Source organism: Dipodomys merriami, unplaced genomic scaffold (genome assembly GCF_024711535.1).
Source record: "Dipodomys merriami isolate MVZ:Mamm:240054 unplaced genomic scaffold, mDipMer1.0.p SCAF_3, whole genome shotgun sequence".
NCBI classification, from domain to species: Eukaryota; Metazoa; Chordata; class Mammalia; order Rodentia; family Heteromyidae; genus Dipodomys; species Dipodomys merriami.
In genome coordinates, this window is record NW_027204492.1 from 27623922 (window position 1) to 27642785 (window position 18864).

Genomic DNA, 18864 nt, shown 5'->3' on the forward strand with positions numbered 1-18864 from the left:
TGATAGAGCGCTAGCCTTGAGCTGAAGAGCTGAGGGACAGTGCCCAGGCCCAGAGTTCAGGCCCCACGACTGGACCCAAAAAAAAATTTTTTAAGATAAATTCTGTATTGCCAGTAGGGGGCCAGACTAGATATACTGACACCATAAATTGTAATACGGAGTCAAGAAGGTAGTGGTGGTGTCTGAACTACTAGGGAGAAAAGCACAGAGGGGAAGACATGGTGCAGGATAACCCACAGACCAGGACAATATCAGGATACTTCAACTACACAGAAACATGCTGTTCTGTCTTCCAGTCACACCCAAAGTCATGTAGGACACTCTAGGATCAGAACTCAGACACTGAGGTTCTTCAGTCCCTCCTGCTTTCATTTTTTACTTTTAAAATTGTTATTATAAAGGTGATGCAAAGAAAGGGTTACAATTATGTAAGTCAGGTAAAGAGTACCTTTCCCCCATTTTTTTTTTGTCAGTTGTGGGGCTTGAACTCAAGGCCCTGGGCTCTGTCCCTGAGCTCTTTTGCTCAAGGCTAGCACTCTACCATTTTGAGCTACAGCTCCACATCTGGTTTTTGAGTGGTTAATTGGAGATAAGAGTCTCAGAGAGATTTTCCTGCCCAGGCTGGTTTGGACCGCAATCTCCTCAGATCTCAGCTTTCCAAGTAGTTAGGATTATGTGTGTGAGCCACCGGTGTCCAGCAAGAGCACATACATCTTTGTGAACAATGTCACCCCCTCCCTGCCTTTCTTCCAATTTTTCCCTCCTTTCCCCACCCACAAGTTGTATAGTTCATTTTCAACATAGTACCCAGTGAGTACCACTGCTGCATTTGTTCACACTTTATCCCTCCATTTCTGTGCCCCTCCTAAGACAGATAAACAAACAAGCAAGAAAAAAGATACCATCCTCACTCTTCAAGGAAATAGAAGAGGCAATCCAAAAATTCATATGGAACAATAAAAGACCACGAATAGCTAAAACGATCCTCAACAGAAAGAACAGTGCTGGAGGAATACCAATAACAAATTTCAAACTCTACTACAAAGCCATAGTAATCAAAACATATTGGTACTGGCACAAGGACCAATGGAATAGAATTGAAAACCCAGAAATGAACCTACAGACCTATAGCCATCTAATCTTTGATAAGGGAGCTAAAAAAAATAGAATGGAAGAAAGACAGCTTCCTCAGTAAATGGTGCTGGCAAAATTGGTTAACTACTTGTAGAAAACTAAAGCTAGATCCTTATATATCACCCTGCACCAGAATCAACTCCAAATGGATCAAAGACCTCAGAGTCAAAGCAGACACCCTGAAAACATTACAGGATGGAATAGGAGAAACCCTAGGTCTCCTTGGCACAGGCCGAAATTTTCTTAATAGAGACCCAGAAACACAACAAATCAAAGAAAGGTTGGACAAATGGGATTGCATGAAGTTGCAGAGCTTCTGTATGGCAAAGGAGATAGCTAGCAAGATCAATAGAAAGCCCACGGATTGGGATAAGATCTTCACTAGCCTTAAAACAGACAAGGGTCTCATATCTAAAATATACTTGGAACACAAAAAATTAAATCCCCCAACAACAAATCTTCAAAGAAACAACTGCCCAATAAATAAGTGGGCTAAAGACTTAAAGAGAAACTTCTCTGAAGAAGAAAGAAGGATGGCCAGTAGACACATGAAGAAATGCTCAACCTCCCTAGCCATAAAAGAAATGCAAATCAAAACAACATTGAGATACCACCTCACCCCAGTTAGAATGGTTATAATCAACAACTCTGCTAACAACAGATGCTGGAGGGGATATGGACAGAAGGGAAACCTACTGCATTGTTGGTGGGAGTGTAAACTTGTTCACTTTGGAAAGCAGTATGGAGGTTCCTCAAAAGACTCTACATAGAGCTCCCCTATGACCCAGCAATCCCACTTTTGGGCATTTACCCGAATGATCACAAACAAGACCATACTAAAGCTACCAGCACGACTATGTTTATTGAAGCATTATTTACCATAGCTAAGATATGGGACCAACCCAGATGCCCCTCAGTAGATGAATGGATCAAGAAAATGTGGTATATATACACAATGGAATTCTATGCCTCCATCAGAAAGAATGACATTGCCCCATTTGTTAGGAAAAGGAAAGACTTGGAAAAAATTATATTAAGTGAAGTAAGCCAGGCCCAATGAAACATAGGTCCCATGGTTTCCCTTATTTGCAATAGCTAGAATATGTTTGAGCCAAGTAGAAAAGGTCAGATAAGTTGATGTTAGGAAATGAACCCTAAGATATGTATTCAAATGTTTTTTTCTTTCAGGTGATTGTTTCTAACACATTTATAAGATTATTTCTTTGTTGCTTTGTATGTCCCTCCCCATGGTATAACCCCTGCTTTCACTGTATTTGATATTGGTATAATTTGTGGAGGGGAAGGGAAAAAACAAATCGTTTAAATAGGGATACAGGTGGATCCATTGCAACAATGAGATGTACAAGTTGTTATGTGGAAAAATGAACTTTACAACTTTGGTGGGGGGGAGGAGGATTGAGGGGGGGAGTGGGGAGAGGATGGTATTGGAAGGGGAACCAAAGGAGGAGGCTACAATGCTTGATAAGAAATGTACTCATTATCTTACCCATGTAAATGTAACCCCTCTGTACAGTATTTTCACAATAAAAATTAAAATAAAAATTAATAATAAAATAAATAAAATAAATAAATAAAAAAGATAAAACAAAAAAAAGACAAAAACCTCTTGTTTTCACTTTATGTGATCAGATGCACATAGGCAACGCGCCTTTTCATTCCTTCCCTGAGAATAACCTCCTTTGATTTCACTCTGTATGAATGCCAAGAGTACCGTATAATTTATCATGTCCCTGGGAATTTTACATCCAGCTTCTGCATATAGTCTGAATATTTTGAAAGTTCCATGAAACTGGTATTTCTATGAAATACAACCCCTTCTATACATTCTTGGTAATTCTAATTTCATAAAGTATCATAATAACATCAGAATGCCAGAACAGGCATTAACAGGCATTCTCATGTTACTGTCGTAAACAATTTTGGTGTCCTGTGTGCTCCCAAGAAAGGGATGATAGGGAACAGAATTTGGAGTGGGCTAGAAGAATGTTCAGCTGCCTCCTTCACATGTATCCTGTGAGTAGGCTTTTCAGGAGATTCTCTCATACTCCAGGGCTGCACTGAACTCAATAGCCTATATGGGACTCAGCCTTGTGTGGAAACATGCTGAAATGACTACCCACTGGGATTGTCTACAAACTAGGTCAGAAAATAATGTATGAATCAATGCTAACCACTACAGCACCTGTGAAGCTTTCATGAAGTGCAGAGCCTATTGATGCTAACTTAGAAGATCACTTCATTAAAGCATGCTTCCTTTACGTTCTGTTTAAATGTCATTTCCAGAAAAATTCTCATCTGTATTCTTCAAAGTCCAAAAGATACACATAACAAATATTGTCCTTAAGTGTGACAAGAGCAGCGTGGGCTTACGTGCCATGAGAAAAATTGGTATGCAGGTAGTTCTTAGAGAGAGATTGCCATCTAGGGCCTCTCCAAAGTCATAAGGAAAAACTCATGCCAAGAATCATGTTGAGAGTCATTAGGTGTTAGATTCAAATTTTTCCTGTACTCTCCTCTTCATAAACCGTGGCTACAATCAAACGAAAAAGGATTAGTTTAGTATATTGAGCCATGAGTATTATACCACATCATATAATTACTCAGATGCAGCTTTTATAATTGCTTAAAACCTTTGGGGGACTAAAATAATTAATCAGCAATGGAGCACACATATCTAGAATGTGTGCAAGAATGACGACTGATACTATAGGAAAACTAACACCATACTTCACTTTCAGCTCAACCTCGGTGAGCACAAGGTCTGTGTCAAACTCTAGAATATGTCTTGTACTTTATCTCTGTCCTCTAAATTTAACTATCTTTCATGAGTTACTCTAAATTTATTCTTTCATGGTTTCTTCCAATTATTGGATGTAGATCTACCTTATGAACCAGCCCAGCAAATGATGCTAAACTCAATGCTTGGTAACAAGATAGTCTTCATCCTGAGAGATGAATGTCATATGGTCAGTTGCCTCCTACACCTTACTCCGTAGGGATCCTATCACTTTGTTTCTGGAGTACATTCGACATCACAACAAATGACCCTCTTTAAAGTTGTGTGTATGAGAATAGCTCTTAGTTTTAAAGCTTATCTTCAGTGTGGAGTCAATAATCAATAAGAAATGGCAATCTGGGTGCTGGTGGCTGTAAGCTACTCAGGAGGTGGAGATCTGAGAAATAGGGCTCAGAGCTAGCTGGGGCAGGAAAGTCTGTGAGACTCTTATCTCCAATGTAACCTGCAGAAAACCAGAAGTGGTGGTATGCCTTAAAGTGGTAAAGCACTAGCCTTGAGCAAAAGGGGCTCAGGGACAGCACCCAGGCCCTGAGTTCAAGCCCCACAACTGACACAAAAAGAAGAAAGAGAAAGTATGATTTTTATTGAGAAGGCTGCCTTGAAGGGTATCTAAGTTATCATGGATCCTCTGAAAGCTCTCTAAACAAAGGATAGGGAGACCAAGACACTGCTTTGACACTGTAGCCTGAAGTGTTAGTGAAATTTGAGATTAATTCAGCCTGAGTGAACTAAAATTCCCCCTAATGTTTGCCCAGCCAATGGCAAATCTTGACTCTCCATTCTACCACACCCTTCAAAAACTTTATGGGCTCCTGACAGTTCACTCTGTTTCAACTGATCTGCTAGGATTCTGGCCCAGTGCTGCTTTCCCAGAATCTAGAGAACCTTAGGCCTTACTTACTATACCTTTTTGGCATTTTAGGAAGATGGTTAGCACAATTGTGGAAGAGGATTGTAATAAAGCAGGATCCTCCCTAAATATGTGCTATCCCATGAAAATGCAAACCAAAAATTACCTGTCAGATGTCACTGTCCTCTCAACAGCCTCAGACTCTCCTAGAGTTTCTGTTCAGTGCTTTTGGAAGTTCCCAAACTGCACATTATAAGGGATACACAAAGTACCTTCTGTCCATGCCTGGCACCTCCTTCTGCTACATGAATATGTAATGCAGAGGTCAGTGGACTTGAGCACTTATGGAGGGCTATCCAAACCTACCATTATTGATGTCTCCATAAGCATAAGCACAATACCCAGTGGCTAACTGCAATGGACTGATATGAGGTTTGTTTTCCCAACACAATAAGATTGTGTCCTTAAAACAAACCCTTATTTTCAAAAAAGAGAGCAGAATTCCTGCAGTAAGGTTCTTGGTTAAATCCTGGTGCAGAGTGTGGAAAGAAAAGACAATGTGGAAGCTTATTCCCTCATTTTCTTCCTGTAATTCATGTTCTCTTCACATTTTCAATATACAGCTATATACAATGATGGGGAAAAGCAGCTCAACAATTCTTCACTTTTCTTTATTCCCTGACTTTACCTTTCAGCATAGAAAAGTACCCGCTCTCCTCCCAACTTCTGAGCTGGGCCTGACTGTGGATCACAGCGGGTGGCATTATCATACCACCAATGGCCTGCCTTAGTAGAGGAGGTGGTTCTAGATGCTCAATCACCAGATCTGTAGCCTAGTTCCATTGCACTCATATACACACTCTGAACAAAGTAAGCCATGAAATTAGCCTGATGATTCTTTTGAGTTTTGTTTAGTATTGTTACCCCTGATCTTTCTTTTCTTTTTTTTTTTGTTGGTTTTCAACACCACTTTTCTTTGGTTAAAATCATTTGATTCTACAATCTATTAGGTATCACTGTCTCTTCCAAAATTGCTCATCTCTTTAGAGATTCCAATAGTTTCATGAACATACTGAGCCCAAACAACCCCACACAAAAGTATTCCATAAGCATACCTATATTAGAATTTAATTATTAGATATATGTGTGTGTAGCATACAAGTATTTATTATACCTAGCATATATACATATATACATGTTTATATATGTATATACACATATTGCACACTGACTAAGAGAAGCAATTTGTTGTTTTGGCTTTTTCCACTAGGAAATCACATTCCCTCAAGCAATGATGTTGAAGTCTGGCAAGGTTCCAATAAATCACACCTCAGGAGGCTGAATTCTGAGGATCTTGATTAAAAGCCAGCCAAGGAAGGAAAATTCATGAGACTCTTACCTCTAATTACTTAGCAAAAAAGCTAAAAATGAAGTTGTGGCTAAAGGGTAGAGTGCTAGCTTTGAGAAAAACAGCTAAGGTGCCGTGTCCAGGCCCTGTGTTCAAGCCACAGTACCAGCACAAAAAAATTAAATAAACAAAAAAAAATTTAAAGAAAGGAAAAGTTGAGCGAGGCGCTTGTGGCTCACACCTATAACTCTAGCTACTTGGGAGTTTGAGAGCTGATAATCATGGCTCAAAGCCAGCCTGAGCAGGAAACGCCATGAGACTCTTTTTTTTTTCATGTGAGGAAAATTTAATATATGCCTCTTAAAAATCTATCACCTGATTTAAAAACTTTCTTAAAGGTGACAATTATGGCACTGTATCTCAGATTTTGATGACCATAAGAATCAGTACTTGAGAGGCTGAGGCAGGAGGATTATAAATTTAAGGTTAACCTCAGTTATTTACTATCTTTTAGATATATTCTCAAAAATGAAGAATATATATATATGATGAATACACGCATATATTCATATAAAATATAAAGAATACACATAGAATCATCAGAAACTGGCCCCACATTAAAAAAAATCTGTGAATCCAAGGTTTTATTCTCATATCTACTAAACTGAAATTTGCTTCTGGACTCCTAGTGATTTAAGAGGAAAGTGATTTTTATTATTATTCTTTTTAAAATTTTATTTTATTTCATTGTGAAGATGCTGTCAGAAGGATTATGTTACATAAGTAAGGTAACGACTACATTTCTTGTTGAACATTGACAATGTTTATTATCTCCAATAAACTACTCAAAACTACTCAATAAAAGCAGGACGTCATGCTGTGGCTCTAGTGGTAGAGTGCTAGCCTTGAGCTGAAGTGCTGAGGGACAATGCCCAGGCCCAGAGTTCAAGCCTCACCACAGACAAAAAGAAAAAAAGAATGCTATAGCATATGGTTTTGTGATAGTATCTCCTTCTCCTAATCCTGATTCAAGAAAATTAACATATAAAAGCAGACTATGGCTGGGTGCTGATGGCTCACAGCTGTAACCTTAGCTATTCAGTAAGCTGCCATCTGAGGATCACAGTTCAAAGCCATTGTAGTACATCTCATTGTTACAATGGGTCAACCTGTATCTTTATTTCAGCATTTTGTTATTTCCCTTTCCCTCCCCAAATTAGAAAAATGTATATATAAGATGCAGGGCATCAGAATCAAATACAGTGAAAACAGGGGTTATACCATGGGGGAAGAACATACAAAAGAAACAAAAAAAATCACATAGTACATTATAAATGCATTAAAAACTACAGCAAGAAAGATAAAATCTCATGTCCCTATCTTGGGGTTCATTTTGCTTAGCATCAGTTTATATGGTCATATGTACATAGCTTTTGACCTTTTCTGCTTGTCCTAGGCATATACTATTTATTGCAAATAAGGGGAACCATGGATAGGAAATGTACTCATTACCTTACACATGTAACTGTAACCCCTCTGTACAGTATCTTTACAATAAAAATATATACTAAAAAAGCGAGCCTAGTCAGGAAAGTCCAATGAGATTTTTCAATTAACTACCAAAGAGCTGGAAGTAGAGCTGTGGCTCAAATTGTAGAGCACTAAGCTTGAGACAAATGCTTACGGACAATATCCAGGCCCTGGATTCAATCCCCACAACTGGAAAAGACACAGAGACACAGAGACAGACAGACAGACAGACAGACACACACACACACACACACACACACACACACACACACACACACACACACACACACACACAAACAATCTGCACTGGGAACTGGTGGCCACTGCCTGTGATCCTAGCTACTCAGGAGCCTGAGATCTGGGGATTAGGTTCAAAGCCAGTCTGAGCAGGTTAATCTGAGAGAACCTTTTATCTTCAATTAATTGGCAAAAAGAAGTGAAGCAAAAGTTCAAATGGTAAAGAAATATTCAGTCTTGAGCAAAAAAAAAATTCCAGAAAAACACCTAAGGGACAGCACTGAGTTCCTAATATCAAACCCCAATACTAGCACACACACACACATACACACACACACACACACACACGACCGACTCTTAGCTCCAATTAAGCACCAAAAAGCTGGAAGCTTCAGTTGGGGGCTCAAAAGATAAAGCGTTAATCTTATAAATGCATTAGAAACAATGGCATGAAAGAAAAAAAAACATTTGAAGACATATCTTAGGGTTCATTTCCCTAACATCACCTTATCTGACCTTTTCTGCTGACTCAGACATATACTAGATATTGCAAATAAGGGATTTATAAGATTATTTCTTTGTTGCTTTGTATGTCCCTCCCCCACAGTATAACCCCTGCTTTCACTGTATTTGATGTCGGTATAAATTGTGGAGGGGAAGGAAAAAACAAATCGTTTAAATAGGGATACAATTGGACCCATTGAAACAATGAGATGTACAAGTCGTTATGTTGAAAACGAACTTTACAACTTTGGTGCGGGGGGGGGGGGGGAGCGGGGAGGATTGGGGGGACGGGGGAGGATGGGAAGGGATGGGAAGGGGAAACAAAGGAGGAGGCTACAATGCTTGATAAGAAATGTACTCATTATCTTGCCCATGTAATTGTAACCCCTCTGTACAGTATTTTCACAATAAAAAAAAGATAAAGTGTTAAATTTGAGTGAAAAAACTCAGGAACAGTACCCAGGAATGGGTACAAACCTCAGGAATGACAATAACACCACTATTAATGAAAAAGCAGGACTCTAGTAGGATTTGCCTATAATCTAAGCTACTTAGTCCTTGGGCAGATTTTTGTTCCAGTACCAAGCTGTTTTCATTACTCTGTAGTAGAGTTTGAAGTATGATATTGTTATTCCTTCAACACTGTTCTTCCTGCTAATGATTGCTATTGCTATTTGAGGTCTTTTGCTATTCCATATGAATTTTTGGATTACTTTCTCTATCTCACTAAAGAATGTTGCTGGGGTTTTAATGGGCATTACATTGAATCTGTAAATTGCTTTGGGCAGTATTGCCATTTTCACAACGTTAATTCTTCCAATACAGGAGCACGGAAGGTCTTTCAGTTCTTTAAATCTTCTTCAATTTTCTTTTTCAAACTTTTAAAGTTTCCATTGTAAAGGTCTTTCATACTTTTGGTTAAGTTACTTCCCAGGCATTTTATTTTTTTGATGCAATTGGAAATGGGATTGCTTTTCTGATTTCAGCCTCAGAAAAACGGAGAACTCCCCTATGACCCAGCAATTCCACTCCTGGGTCTTTATCCAATAAAGCACAAACAAGTACACACCAAAACCACCAGAAAACAATCATGGTTGTTGTGGCACTACTTACCATAGCCAAGATATAGAATCAACCCAGATGCCCCTCATTGGCAAATGGGGCACAGAAATATGGTGTATATATACAATGGAATTCTACCTATCTATCAGAATGAATGATATTGTACCATTCAAAAGGAAATGGAAAGACTTGGAAAAATTATATTAAGTGAAGTAAGCCATACTCAGAGAAATACAGGTTGCATGTTTTCCTTCATTTATGGTAGCCAAATACACCTATAAACCTATAAGTAAACACATTGGGTAGTATCCAAATAGTTATAAATTAATTGACTAAATTATAACAGACTCTATGGAGAGTGCAATAGTATATTTCTTTTTTTTTAATTTTATTTTATTTTATTTGAGAACATACTGTACAGAGGGGCTACAATTACATGGGCAGGATAATGCATACATTTCTTACCAAGCATTGCAGCCTCCTCCTTTGTTTACCTTTCACCTCCCTTCCCCGCCTCCCCCCTCCCCCAATAGTATATTTCTTTAGAAGAACTAAGTTAAAGCCCAACAAAATAAGTACCAGGAAATGGGTATTTGCAATGGGGGAGAGGGTGCTAAAAATGCACTGTATATATTACAGAATTGAGGAAAATAAGGGAAGGGGTGAGTCAAGGGAGGTGAAGATGTTAAAGGATGACACTGATCAAGAAGCTTTACATACACAAATTGCTTTGTTAAATGGCAAAAATTCAATACATAACCTAAAAAGTAAAGTGAAGGAAGGGCTGGGGTGGGAGGGGTGGATGAGGATGTTGAAAGATGTGACATTGATCAAGAGGCATTGTATTCATAAACTGCTTTGTTCAATGGAAACTCCTTTGTGTAAGCACTTAAAGAAAATAAAAATATTTTTTAAAAAGCATTGTACTCATAAACTGAAGAGAACCAAAAAAAGTCTGTAAAACTTACCTCTAATGAGCCATCAAAAAGTTCAAAGACTGAACTGTGGCTCACATGGTAGAGCACAATAGTTTAGCACAAAATATAATTTTTTTCAAAGAAACATAGGTCCCATGGTTTCCCTTATTTGCAATAACTAGTATATGTCTGAGACAAGCAGAAACAGTCAGATAAGTTGATGTTAGGTGAAATGAACCCCAAGATAAGGACTCAAATGTTTTTTCTTTCTTGCTATTGTTTCTAATATATTTATATTTCTTTGTTGCTTTGTATGTCCCTCCCCCATGGTATAGCCCTTGCTTTCAATGTATTTGATGTTGTTAAAATTTGTGGAGGGGAAGGGAAAAACAAATTGTTTAAACAGGGATACTGGTGGACCCATTGCAACAATGAGATGTACAAGGCGTTATGTCAAAAAACGAACTTTACAACTTTGGCAGGGGAGGAGGGGAGAAGAGGAGTGGGAAGATGAGAAGGAATGATAAGGGGAAACAAAGAGGAGGCAACAATGCTTGATAAGAAATGTACTCATTACCTTGCTTGTGTAATTGTAACCTCTCCGTATGGTATTTTCACAATAAAAAAAAATAGTTTAGCACAAAATCTAAGGGACAGCACCTATTCTCTGATCTGATTTTAAAGCCTAATACCAACACACATACCTACAAACACACACACACACACACACACACACACACACACACACACACACACACACACACACACACACACACACACACACACACACACACACATACACACACACTTTCACCTGACCGCACAAGGTATCCTCCCATACTAAGACCACTAAGATTTGGGGGGGGGGGAGATGGGAAGGGATGGGAAGGGGAAACAAAGGAGGAGGCAACAATGCTTGATAAGACATGTACTCATTACCTTGCCCATGTAATTGCAACCCCTCTGTGCGGTATTTTTACAATAAAATATTAAAAAAGAAAAGATTTGGATGTGAAGAGATCAGGGGAAGAGACAAAAGACTACCACAGAAAATGAACCAGGAGCAACCACTGACCTTATGAGTACATTTAGGTACCCAGTTTCTTGGAAAACACTTCTCTTCATACAGCTGTCTAGACATAAGCTTATGAATCCTAGAGCTGCTACAGCCAACAGCTCCAGCTCTTAAAGCTGCAGCTCATCAGCCCCCTGGTATTCCTCACAGCCCTCATGACTGCTACCATCACCATTTCACCATTTGTTGTCTAACATAATTATTTCTATCTTAGCAGTATCTCCTTATCTCCTTCATTCCAGTCAGTTGTAACCTGGTCTTCCTTGAGGAACACAGCTCCTTCTTGGAAGTGGCAGCCTTTTGCTGCACATGCCTTTGGCTCACACATTACTGTGTAGATTCTCTGAGCTGTAGTAGTTGAGGTGCTAGTAGGACAACTACCATATGATGACAGGAAATGGCCCCAAAGCATAGCCTCTGCAAATGCTACTGTTTATTGCCTGAAAGCATAGCCCCCACAAACGCTACAGGAAGTTATCTAGAAACATAGCCTCCACAGATGTTGTATGGTAGGGAGGAGAACTGGAACTCATGAGCCAAGAAGGTCTTTGTTCTTAAGATTTGGAACATTTTTTTCTTTTATCTAGCAAGTTCCATGCCCGTGTTTTCATTTATTTGTTGTTTTTTTAAGGGGTATTATTGGCTGTCTCCTAGCTGTATTGTACAGGACACAAGCAACGAGTGAGGCGTAAATGGAGGGTATGACCAAGGCACAGAGGAATCTAAGTGAAATCTAGGACATGGAAGTTGTAGACAAGCAATTGTTCTTTTAAAACTACACCATCTTTTCTTATCTCTATTTTTTTGGCAACAGTACCGGGGTTGAACTCAGGGCCTAGGCAGTGTCCTTTGGATTTTTCTTTTACTTTTCTTCTCTTTTTTTCTTTTTTTTAAAAATTTGCTCATGGTTGGCTCTTACCATTTGAATCACAGCTCCATTACTGGCTTTTTGGTGGCTCATTGGAGATAAGAGTTTCATGAGCTTTCATGCCCAGGTTGGCTAAGAACTCAGATCCTCTGATCTCAGCCTCTTGAGTAGCTAGCATTACAGGCATGAGCCCCATGCCTCTGTCAAAGTGATTCATTCTACAAACTGAAGCATGATACAGTAGTCTAAGAACAAAAGCCTGTAATTCTCCAGGTGGTGAAACATCACATCTCCAAAGCTCAGCTAAAACATAAACAGAAAAATTCCAGACAAAATTTATGGGAACACTGCAGTTAATAAGTTTTCTGTATAACCAGGTGCCAGTAGCATACACCTGAGGGGAGAGCATCTTTGCACTCATTCTTCATCTCTACACTCCAAAATGTGGGTCTAGAGCAGGCTTAAGCATTGGATAACCCAATGATGTAACAGTGCAGGAACTTTCCTGCTATCATGGCACTTGCCTAACTTCAGGTTAGGCTTGCACCTAGTCTCATTGGTTGGCTTGTCAACCCACTCAGCATATTAGTACAGTTATGGGTCAGTGTAGAAGCCTCTATTTTCAAATACAGGTACATATTCAGTGGATATGAGTGCACACAGGGTTACAAGTACAGATATGGGTAGGTGTGAGGGGACTGTCCTTACAGTAATCCCACTGCCTCACTGTTATATGGCCTTACTTCTTCATGCCAGCTGCACAAGAAGAAGCAGGATGCAATGGTAGGACAGTACTTGGGCCACACCTGCAATTTTGAAAATACCCTTCAGAACCCCATCTTCTCTTAGGACATGAAGCATCTCCCAACTACCAGCATAGCACTCACAGGATGGTTAGAACTCTGTTTACTCAGCAACCAAAATGAGAATTTGTATTTATTTTTCCTGTTCAGAACCTGATTGGAAATCAGGGCCCCTCTCCCCCCAGGCCATAGAGGTTTCACATCCCTCACTATGGACTTAAGTAGTTGTGCATGTGAGAAAGGCCAAAGTATTTTTCTAAAACACTCTAATTGAAGTTCTTCTTTACTACAACACAGACAGGTGAAGACCCCATGTATTGTCAGTGGTCTTAGGTGTGATAAGATTTGGACAATGACTAGAATTCATTACCAAAACTCTGAAGCACATAACCAAAAGGGTCTCAGAGGGATAATGAAGTGTGTGTATTACCAGGCAGATGACCAGGGTAGAGAAACAGATCAAGATCTGCCCTGTGGTACTTCTTGTCGAAAGCCATACAGAATTTCTGGAGACCAGATCTCATCTGCAGAGTTCCAGGCATAGCATGGCACTACTCCTAATACAACTATAACTACCACCACCTAGGGGTTCTATATGGCAATGTGGGGGAGGGGCAGTGCCTCCAGTCTATAATTCTAGGGGCTGAGATAGTATCACAATTTGAATCCATCCCAGGCAGGAAAATCTGTGAGACTCATCTCCAATTAACTACCAAAAAGTCAGAAGTGGAGCTATGGCTCAAAGTGGTACAACACTAGCCTTGAGTGCAAAAGCTCAGTGATAATGCCCAGGCCCTGAGTTCAAGCCACAGGACGAGCACACACAGACACACACAGACACACAGACACATAACCTGAAGTTCATAGATGACTGGAACCATGGGATGTCATGAAAAAAGTAGGCAAGTTAAGTACAGTGGCAGTGGCAGCAACCACAAGGGCCATAGAAAGTACCATGAGACTGGACAGCTACAGCACCAGGAGCCAAGTAAGTTGGCTGTTACAGTTCTAAAGCCTCTTAATATGGAGTCACACATCCATTACAGGATCATTCTGTGGCAACTCCACAAACAAAATGTTTTCCAAGAAATTCAGTACCTCAGTGCATTCACAAACTCAGTGATCTTGGCATTGAAAAGAACCTGCATGTCATTTCCTAAATTCAACTACTTATTCTAAATAAGTCTACCTAACTATATGGACCTACGTGTCTACAGTATAAAATTATTCCTCTTGCAACAATTACAACTAATATCATTTTTCTGTGGTAAACTATATCTGGCATAACATTTTATGTTTATCAATTTAAATATACAATCTAGAATTATTTCAACTTCCAAAATGAAACTCCATACAAAAATAATTCCCTAATTGTTCCTCCTCCAGTGCCAAGAAAATGACACCTACTCCTATCTCTGTAAATTTGAGTGCTGTGTGTACCATGAATAAATCCAGTCATACTGTATTTGACATTTTATAGCTGGCTTATGTCTCAGCAAGAAATCTTCACGGTTTATACATATTATAACAGATTTCAGTATACCATTGTTTTTTGAAGTGCTGGGGAGTGAGCTCAGACACAAATAAATTTTTTAAGTCCAACTAACACTCCACATATGTCCACATTTTATATGCTTGTAGCCTGTCTGAGAGGTGGGGAAGATAAAAGAAAGTGGAGGCAGATGAGAATGTCAATAATAACACAATTCTAAGCAGCAGCAATATGGAAAACAATTGAGCTTTCACAAGGCACTTATATTTAGATATGCAGCAGGGGAACATAAATTATTAGGTATTGTATGGTGCACGGTCGAATTTAAAAAAGAGGATGGGACACTATGTCATGGGAAGATAGGGAATGTTTTAATGATTGAGCAACAACTTGGGGTACTTGAAACTTTCTCAAGGGAAGTGCTCATGTTCCCCAGCTTGCACATGAGCAGTGCTCTCCATATTCAGTTTCATGTTTCTGCTCCGTAGAACCCTGAGCGAGTATAGCACCTTCTGCTTTCTTTACCCAGCTAGAAAGATATATGTACTCTGCTACCTCAGCATTTCATCTTGATTATTTCTATTTGGATACTTAGGAATAGAATGGGAAAGTTGATGTGATGGAGGAGTAGTGTTAAGTTCCTTTCTCACAAGGCTCATTGCCTGTGAGCATAGTAGATTCAGGGCTTTCTCCAGCTCTATCTGTGCCTGTCTAGGTGTTGAGTATGAAAGGCAGCTGGTATGGAGGACTGAAGAGAGGGATGTCTTCCAACCACTCCTCCAGGGACTCTTGGTACATGTAGTACAAGATTTTGCTCCTCCCTTTTTGCTTATCTAGCTCTTGGATAGGTAAAACATTGATGAAGCTAGTTAGTCTGAGTAGAGGGTTAGTCTGAAAGACATACTTCAATTATGTCTCTGGATGCCACGGGGGACAGTAAGAGGTCTCAGTGCTTTGCTACCCCCAGAGACTCGAATCTTTATGTGCAACACGCCTTCTACTCTGTGGACAAGCCTTAGAGGCTTGGGAGGCGCATGCGCTCCAGAACTGCAGTCAGTTCACGTCTTAGCACAACTAAATCTCGCGAGAACCTTGGAGTTTTAACACACTGCTCCAGTCGACAAAGCCGAGATCAGACAACGGAAGGGCAGCAGAAGTGTGGAGGTGAGGTGAGCTTGGAAAACTTTTCATCATGGATGTTCCGAAAGAGAGCAGCTGCCAGAGCCTGGAAGCCCCTGGGCTCCAGGAAGAGGTTCAGGGTAGGTACACATGATTTGGGGTGAATTCGCAGATACAAAGCTGGTGTGGGTCGAGTGGGAGGGCGGCTCCTTCGCCGCCATCGCTGCGTGCGGCCCTCACCTCGCGGCAAAGCCTCCATCACCACTGCTCTCTCTAGCTCTCGCCCTCTCACTCTGCGTCTCTCCTTCGCAGGCGTGAAGCCCACAGTGACTACAGTGACTGGAGGGGAAGGAGACGAGGCCCAGGAGAAAATAAAGTGCGAAGATGAGCAGGGAGCAGCGGGAGAAGGCCCTTGCCCCGGCGCAGGCATGGGTGAGGGCGCAGACGCGGGCATAGGCGCAGGCGCAAGCTCGGGCTCAGGCTCTCTGGCGGCCATGAAAGATGATGGCGGCACCGAGGAGAAACCTGGGCAGCCGGAGTGGGAGGAGCCTGAAGAGGAGTTGTCCCAGGGTGAGGCCGAGGGCTCTCAGCCTCCAGATATGGATCACATCACCCTATGCCGCACTGTCAGTGAGTTGCGACTGCACGAGGTGGAGCGCATTTTCCAACGCACTCAATATTCTGAAATGTTAGCTAGGTAAGTGGCTTCCTCTGCAGACCCTCAGTTCCCCCGTCTCATTCCCTCCCCCTTTTTACTAAAAGCTATGTTGGGGGCACACTCAGGGTGATAGCTATAGTGACTGGGCATTAAGGTAAATATTTTTCATATAGGAATGAAAACATTAGCAAACTTTAAACTCCTACTTTTGCAAACAACGTGTTATTGGACTCAGAATTCATATTGAGAGACACATTTTTCTTTAAAACTAAGGATGAAGGGAGTGGAAGAGGCAAATAACTGTACGACAGAGGGCTTATGTGGGCAATGCACTCCATTTAATCCCCAACACCACAGGATGACAACAAAACAAAACCATGAAAATAAATTTCAAATGATTTTGTCATTGTAAAGTATCTCCACTGGTGTTGATTTTTAAAATATTGCATTTAAATATAGTTAGTCTTGAGTTTCAGGTATTGTTTTTGCTAGTCCTGGGTCTTTAACTCATGGCCTGGGCACTGTCCATAACCCTCTCCCTGTTCAAGCTAGCACTCTACCACTGGAGTCATACCACTACATCCACCTTTTTCTGAGTAGTTTATTGGCAGTAAGACTTTCCTTCCTGGGTTGGCTTTGAACCAGGATCCTCAGATCTCAGCCTTCTGAGTATCTAGGATTACAGGTGTGATCCACTGGCAACTTACTGAGTACCATTCTTAGTGTCTCCCTCATGATTACACAGAAGAAAAACTGTAAAGTAAGCCTGGACTGGGGTTATTGCACAAAACACTGTAGGTGAACATTAGATGTATGTCCATACATTTCATATCATCTGCAATACTAACTATGAACCATTTGCTATTTTCTCCCTTCAGGGAGGATCTATCAGTTCCCCCAAATGCCACTGATGCTGAGTGCCAGAAACCTGAAAAACAGTGATCTTCCTGGGCAGCCATCCTAAAACCTGCTTCAGGACTTCAATGTAGGCTTCATATGTAGGCTTATTTGTTTTTTGTCTTTTTCATATTTGAGGAATATGTTTTGAGTGATGGTCTTTTTGCTGTGAGAAATAGTAAACCCCCAGCCTGCAGAAGTTTCTGTTACGAACAACAACATGACTTAATAATAAAGAAAATAAAAAATAAACAACCAAATAGCCTCCATTTTCTTCTATAAAATGAAATAATGTTCAACACTTTAACAGCAGTATTTTTAGAAAACTCAGTATCTGTGTGGTTCAGGTGAGCGTCTGTCTAACCTGGGAAGGATGCAAATTAATGGACCAAGGAGATAGGTGATGAGAGGGTTCAACTGATATTTCATCAAACCTATATCCTGGATATAGACCTTTAGCTAAATGAGTAAATTTATGAGTGTCTGAACATTGGGATATAATCACACACATACACACTGAAAACTTGCTATATGACTGATTAATGGGTACTTGGTTATGCAAACACTGGAGGGGGGTTGATTCTCCTGCTATTGTTTTTAGTCAGGAGTAATGAAAAGTAGCACCCTAATATTTTCATTTAATTCATGTGTTTAATGTGTGAGCCTAAAACCCATTGCTAAAGTATTCTGATTATCATGGAGGGTGAGAAAAATGCATGCAAACTGGAAAATTGCTTAAATTGCGAAGAAAGCAGAACACCTTTCTGGAAAATTTCACATGTTAATGACAAATTTAAAGAGAAATTGTATACATGTTGCATATGCACCTTGAGCATATGTCATTAATTGGACTTTGTAAGTGAATTTGGACTTCAGAAATCTCAACATTCAGCATTGTTCACTACTTTATTTGGGTTTGGGGGGGGTGTTCTTTTTTTAATATAAATTTTTTATTGTAAAGATACTGTACAGAGGAGTTACAGTTACATGAGCAAGGTAAGGGAGTCCATTTCCAATGGAGCATTATTACACCCTCCTTTATTTCTCCCCTACCATCATCCCTTTCCTCCCCACCTCCCCAACTCCTCCCTCCTCTTTTCCACCATACCACACCTGCCTGCAAAGTTATAAAATTTGTTTTCAACATACTGACTTGTGCATCTCATTGTCTCATTGTTACAATGGGTCATCCTGTATCCTTATTTCAGCATTTTGTTATTTCCCTTCCTCTCCCCAAATTAGAAAACTGTACATACAAGATGCAGGACACCAGAATCAAATACAGTGACAACAGGGGTTTTACCATGGAGGAAGAACATACAAAGAAGCAAGAAAATCACATAGTACATTATAAATACATTAAAAAGAACAGCAACAAAGATAAAACCTCTTATGTCCATATCTTGGGGATCATTTCACTTAACATCAGGTTATATGGTCATATATACATAGCTTTTGGCCTCTTCTGCTTGTCCTATACATATACTAGTTATTGAAGACAAGGGAAACCATGAAACCTATGTTTCTTTGGGTCTGGATTACTTGACTTAAT

At 40.1% G+C, this 18864-nt stretch overlaps 2 protein-coding genes across 2 annotated transcripts in view; one reads left to right on the forward strand and one right to left on the reverse strand.

Moving 5' to 3' along the window:
- Positions 1–18864, reverse strand: part of LOC138839757 (double-strand-break repair protein rad21-like protein 1) — a 111209-nt gene that overhangs the window by 18278 nt on the left and 74067 nt on the right. The gene's annotated exons all lie outside the window — the stretch shown is intronic.
- On the forward strand, positions 15771–17483 carry LOC138839381 (short stature homeobox protein 2-like). The gene is made up of 3 exons (XM_070038954.1): positions 15771–15897; positions 16070–16454; positions 17294–17483. Exons 1-3 carry the CDS (start codon positions 15831–15833, stop codon positions 17355–17357), a joined length of 516 nt encoding a protein of 171 aa, XP_069895055.1. The 5' UTR covers positions 15771–15830; the 3' UTR covers positions 17358–17483.

Coding starts and splice junctions, on each gene's coding strand:
- LOC138839381 (XM_070038954.1), top strand. CDS start 15,831: ATGGATGTTCCGAAAGAGAGCAGCTGCCAGAGCCTGGAAGCCCCTGGG. Junction 15,898..16,069: donor GCTCCAGGAAGAGGTTCAGG/GTAGGTACACAT, acceptor TCTCCTTCGCAG/GCGTGAAGCCCACAGTGACT. Junction 16,455..17,293: donor TATTCTGAAATGTTAGCTAG/GTAAGTGGCTTC, acceptor TTCTCCCTTCAG/GGAGGATCTATCAGTTCCCC.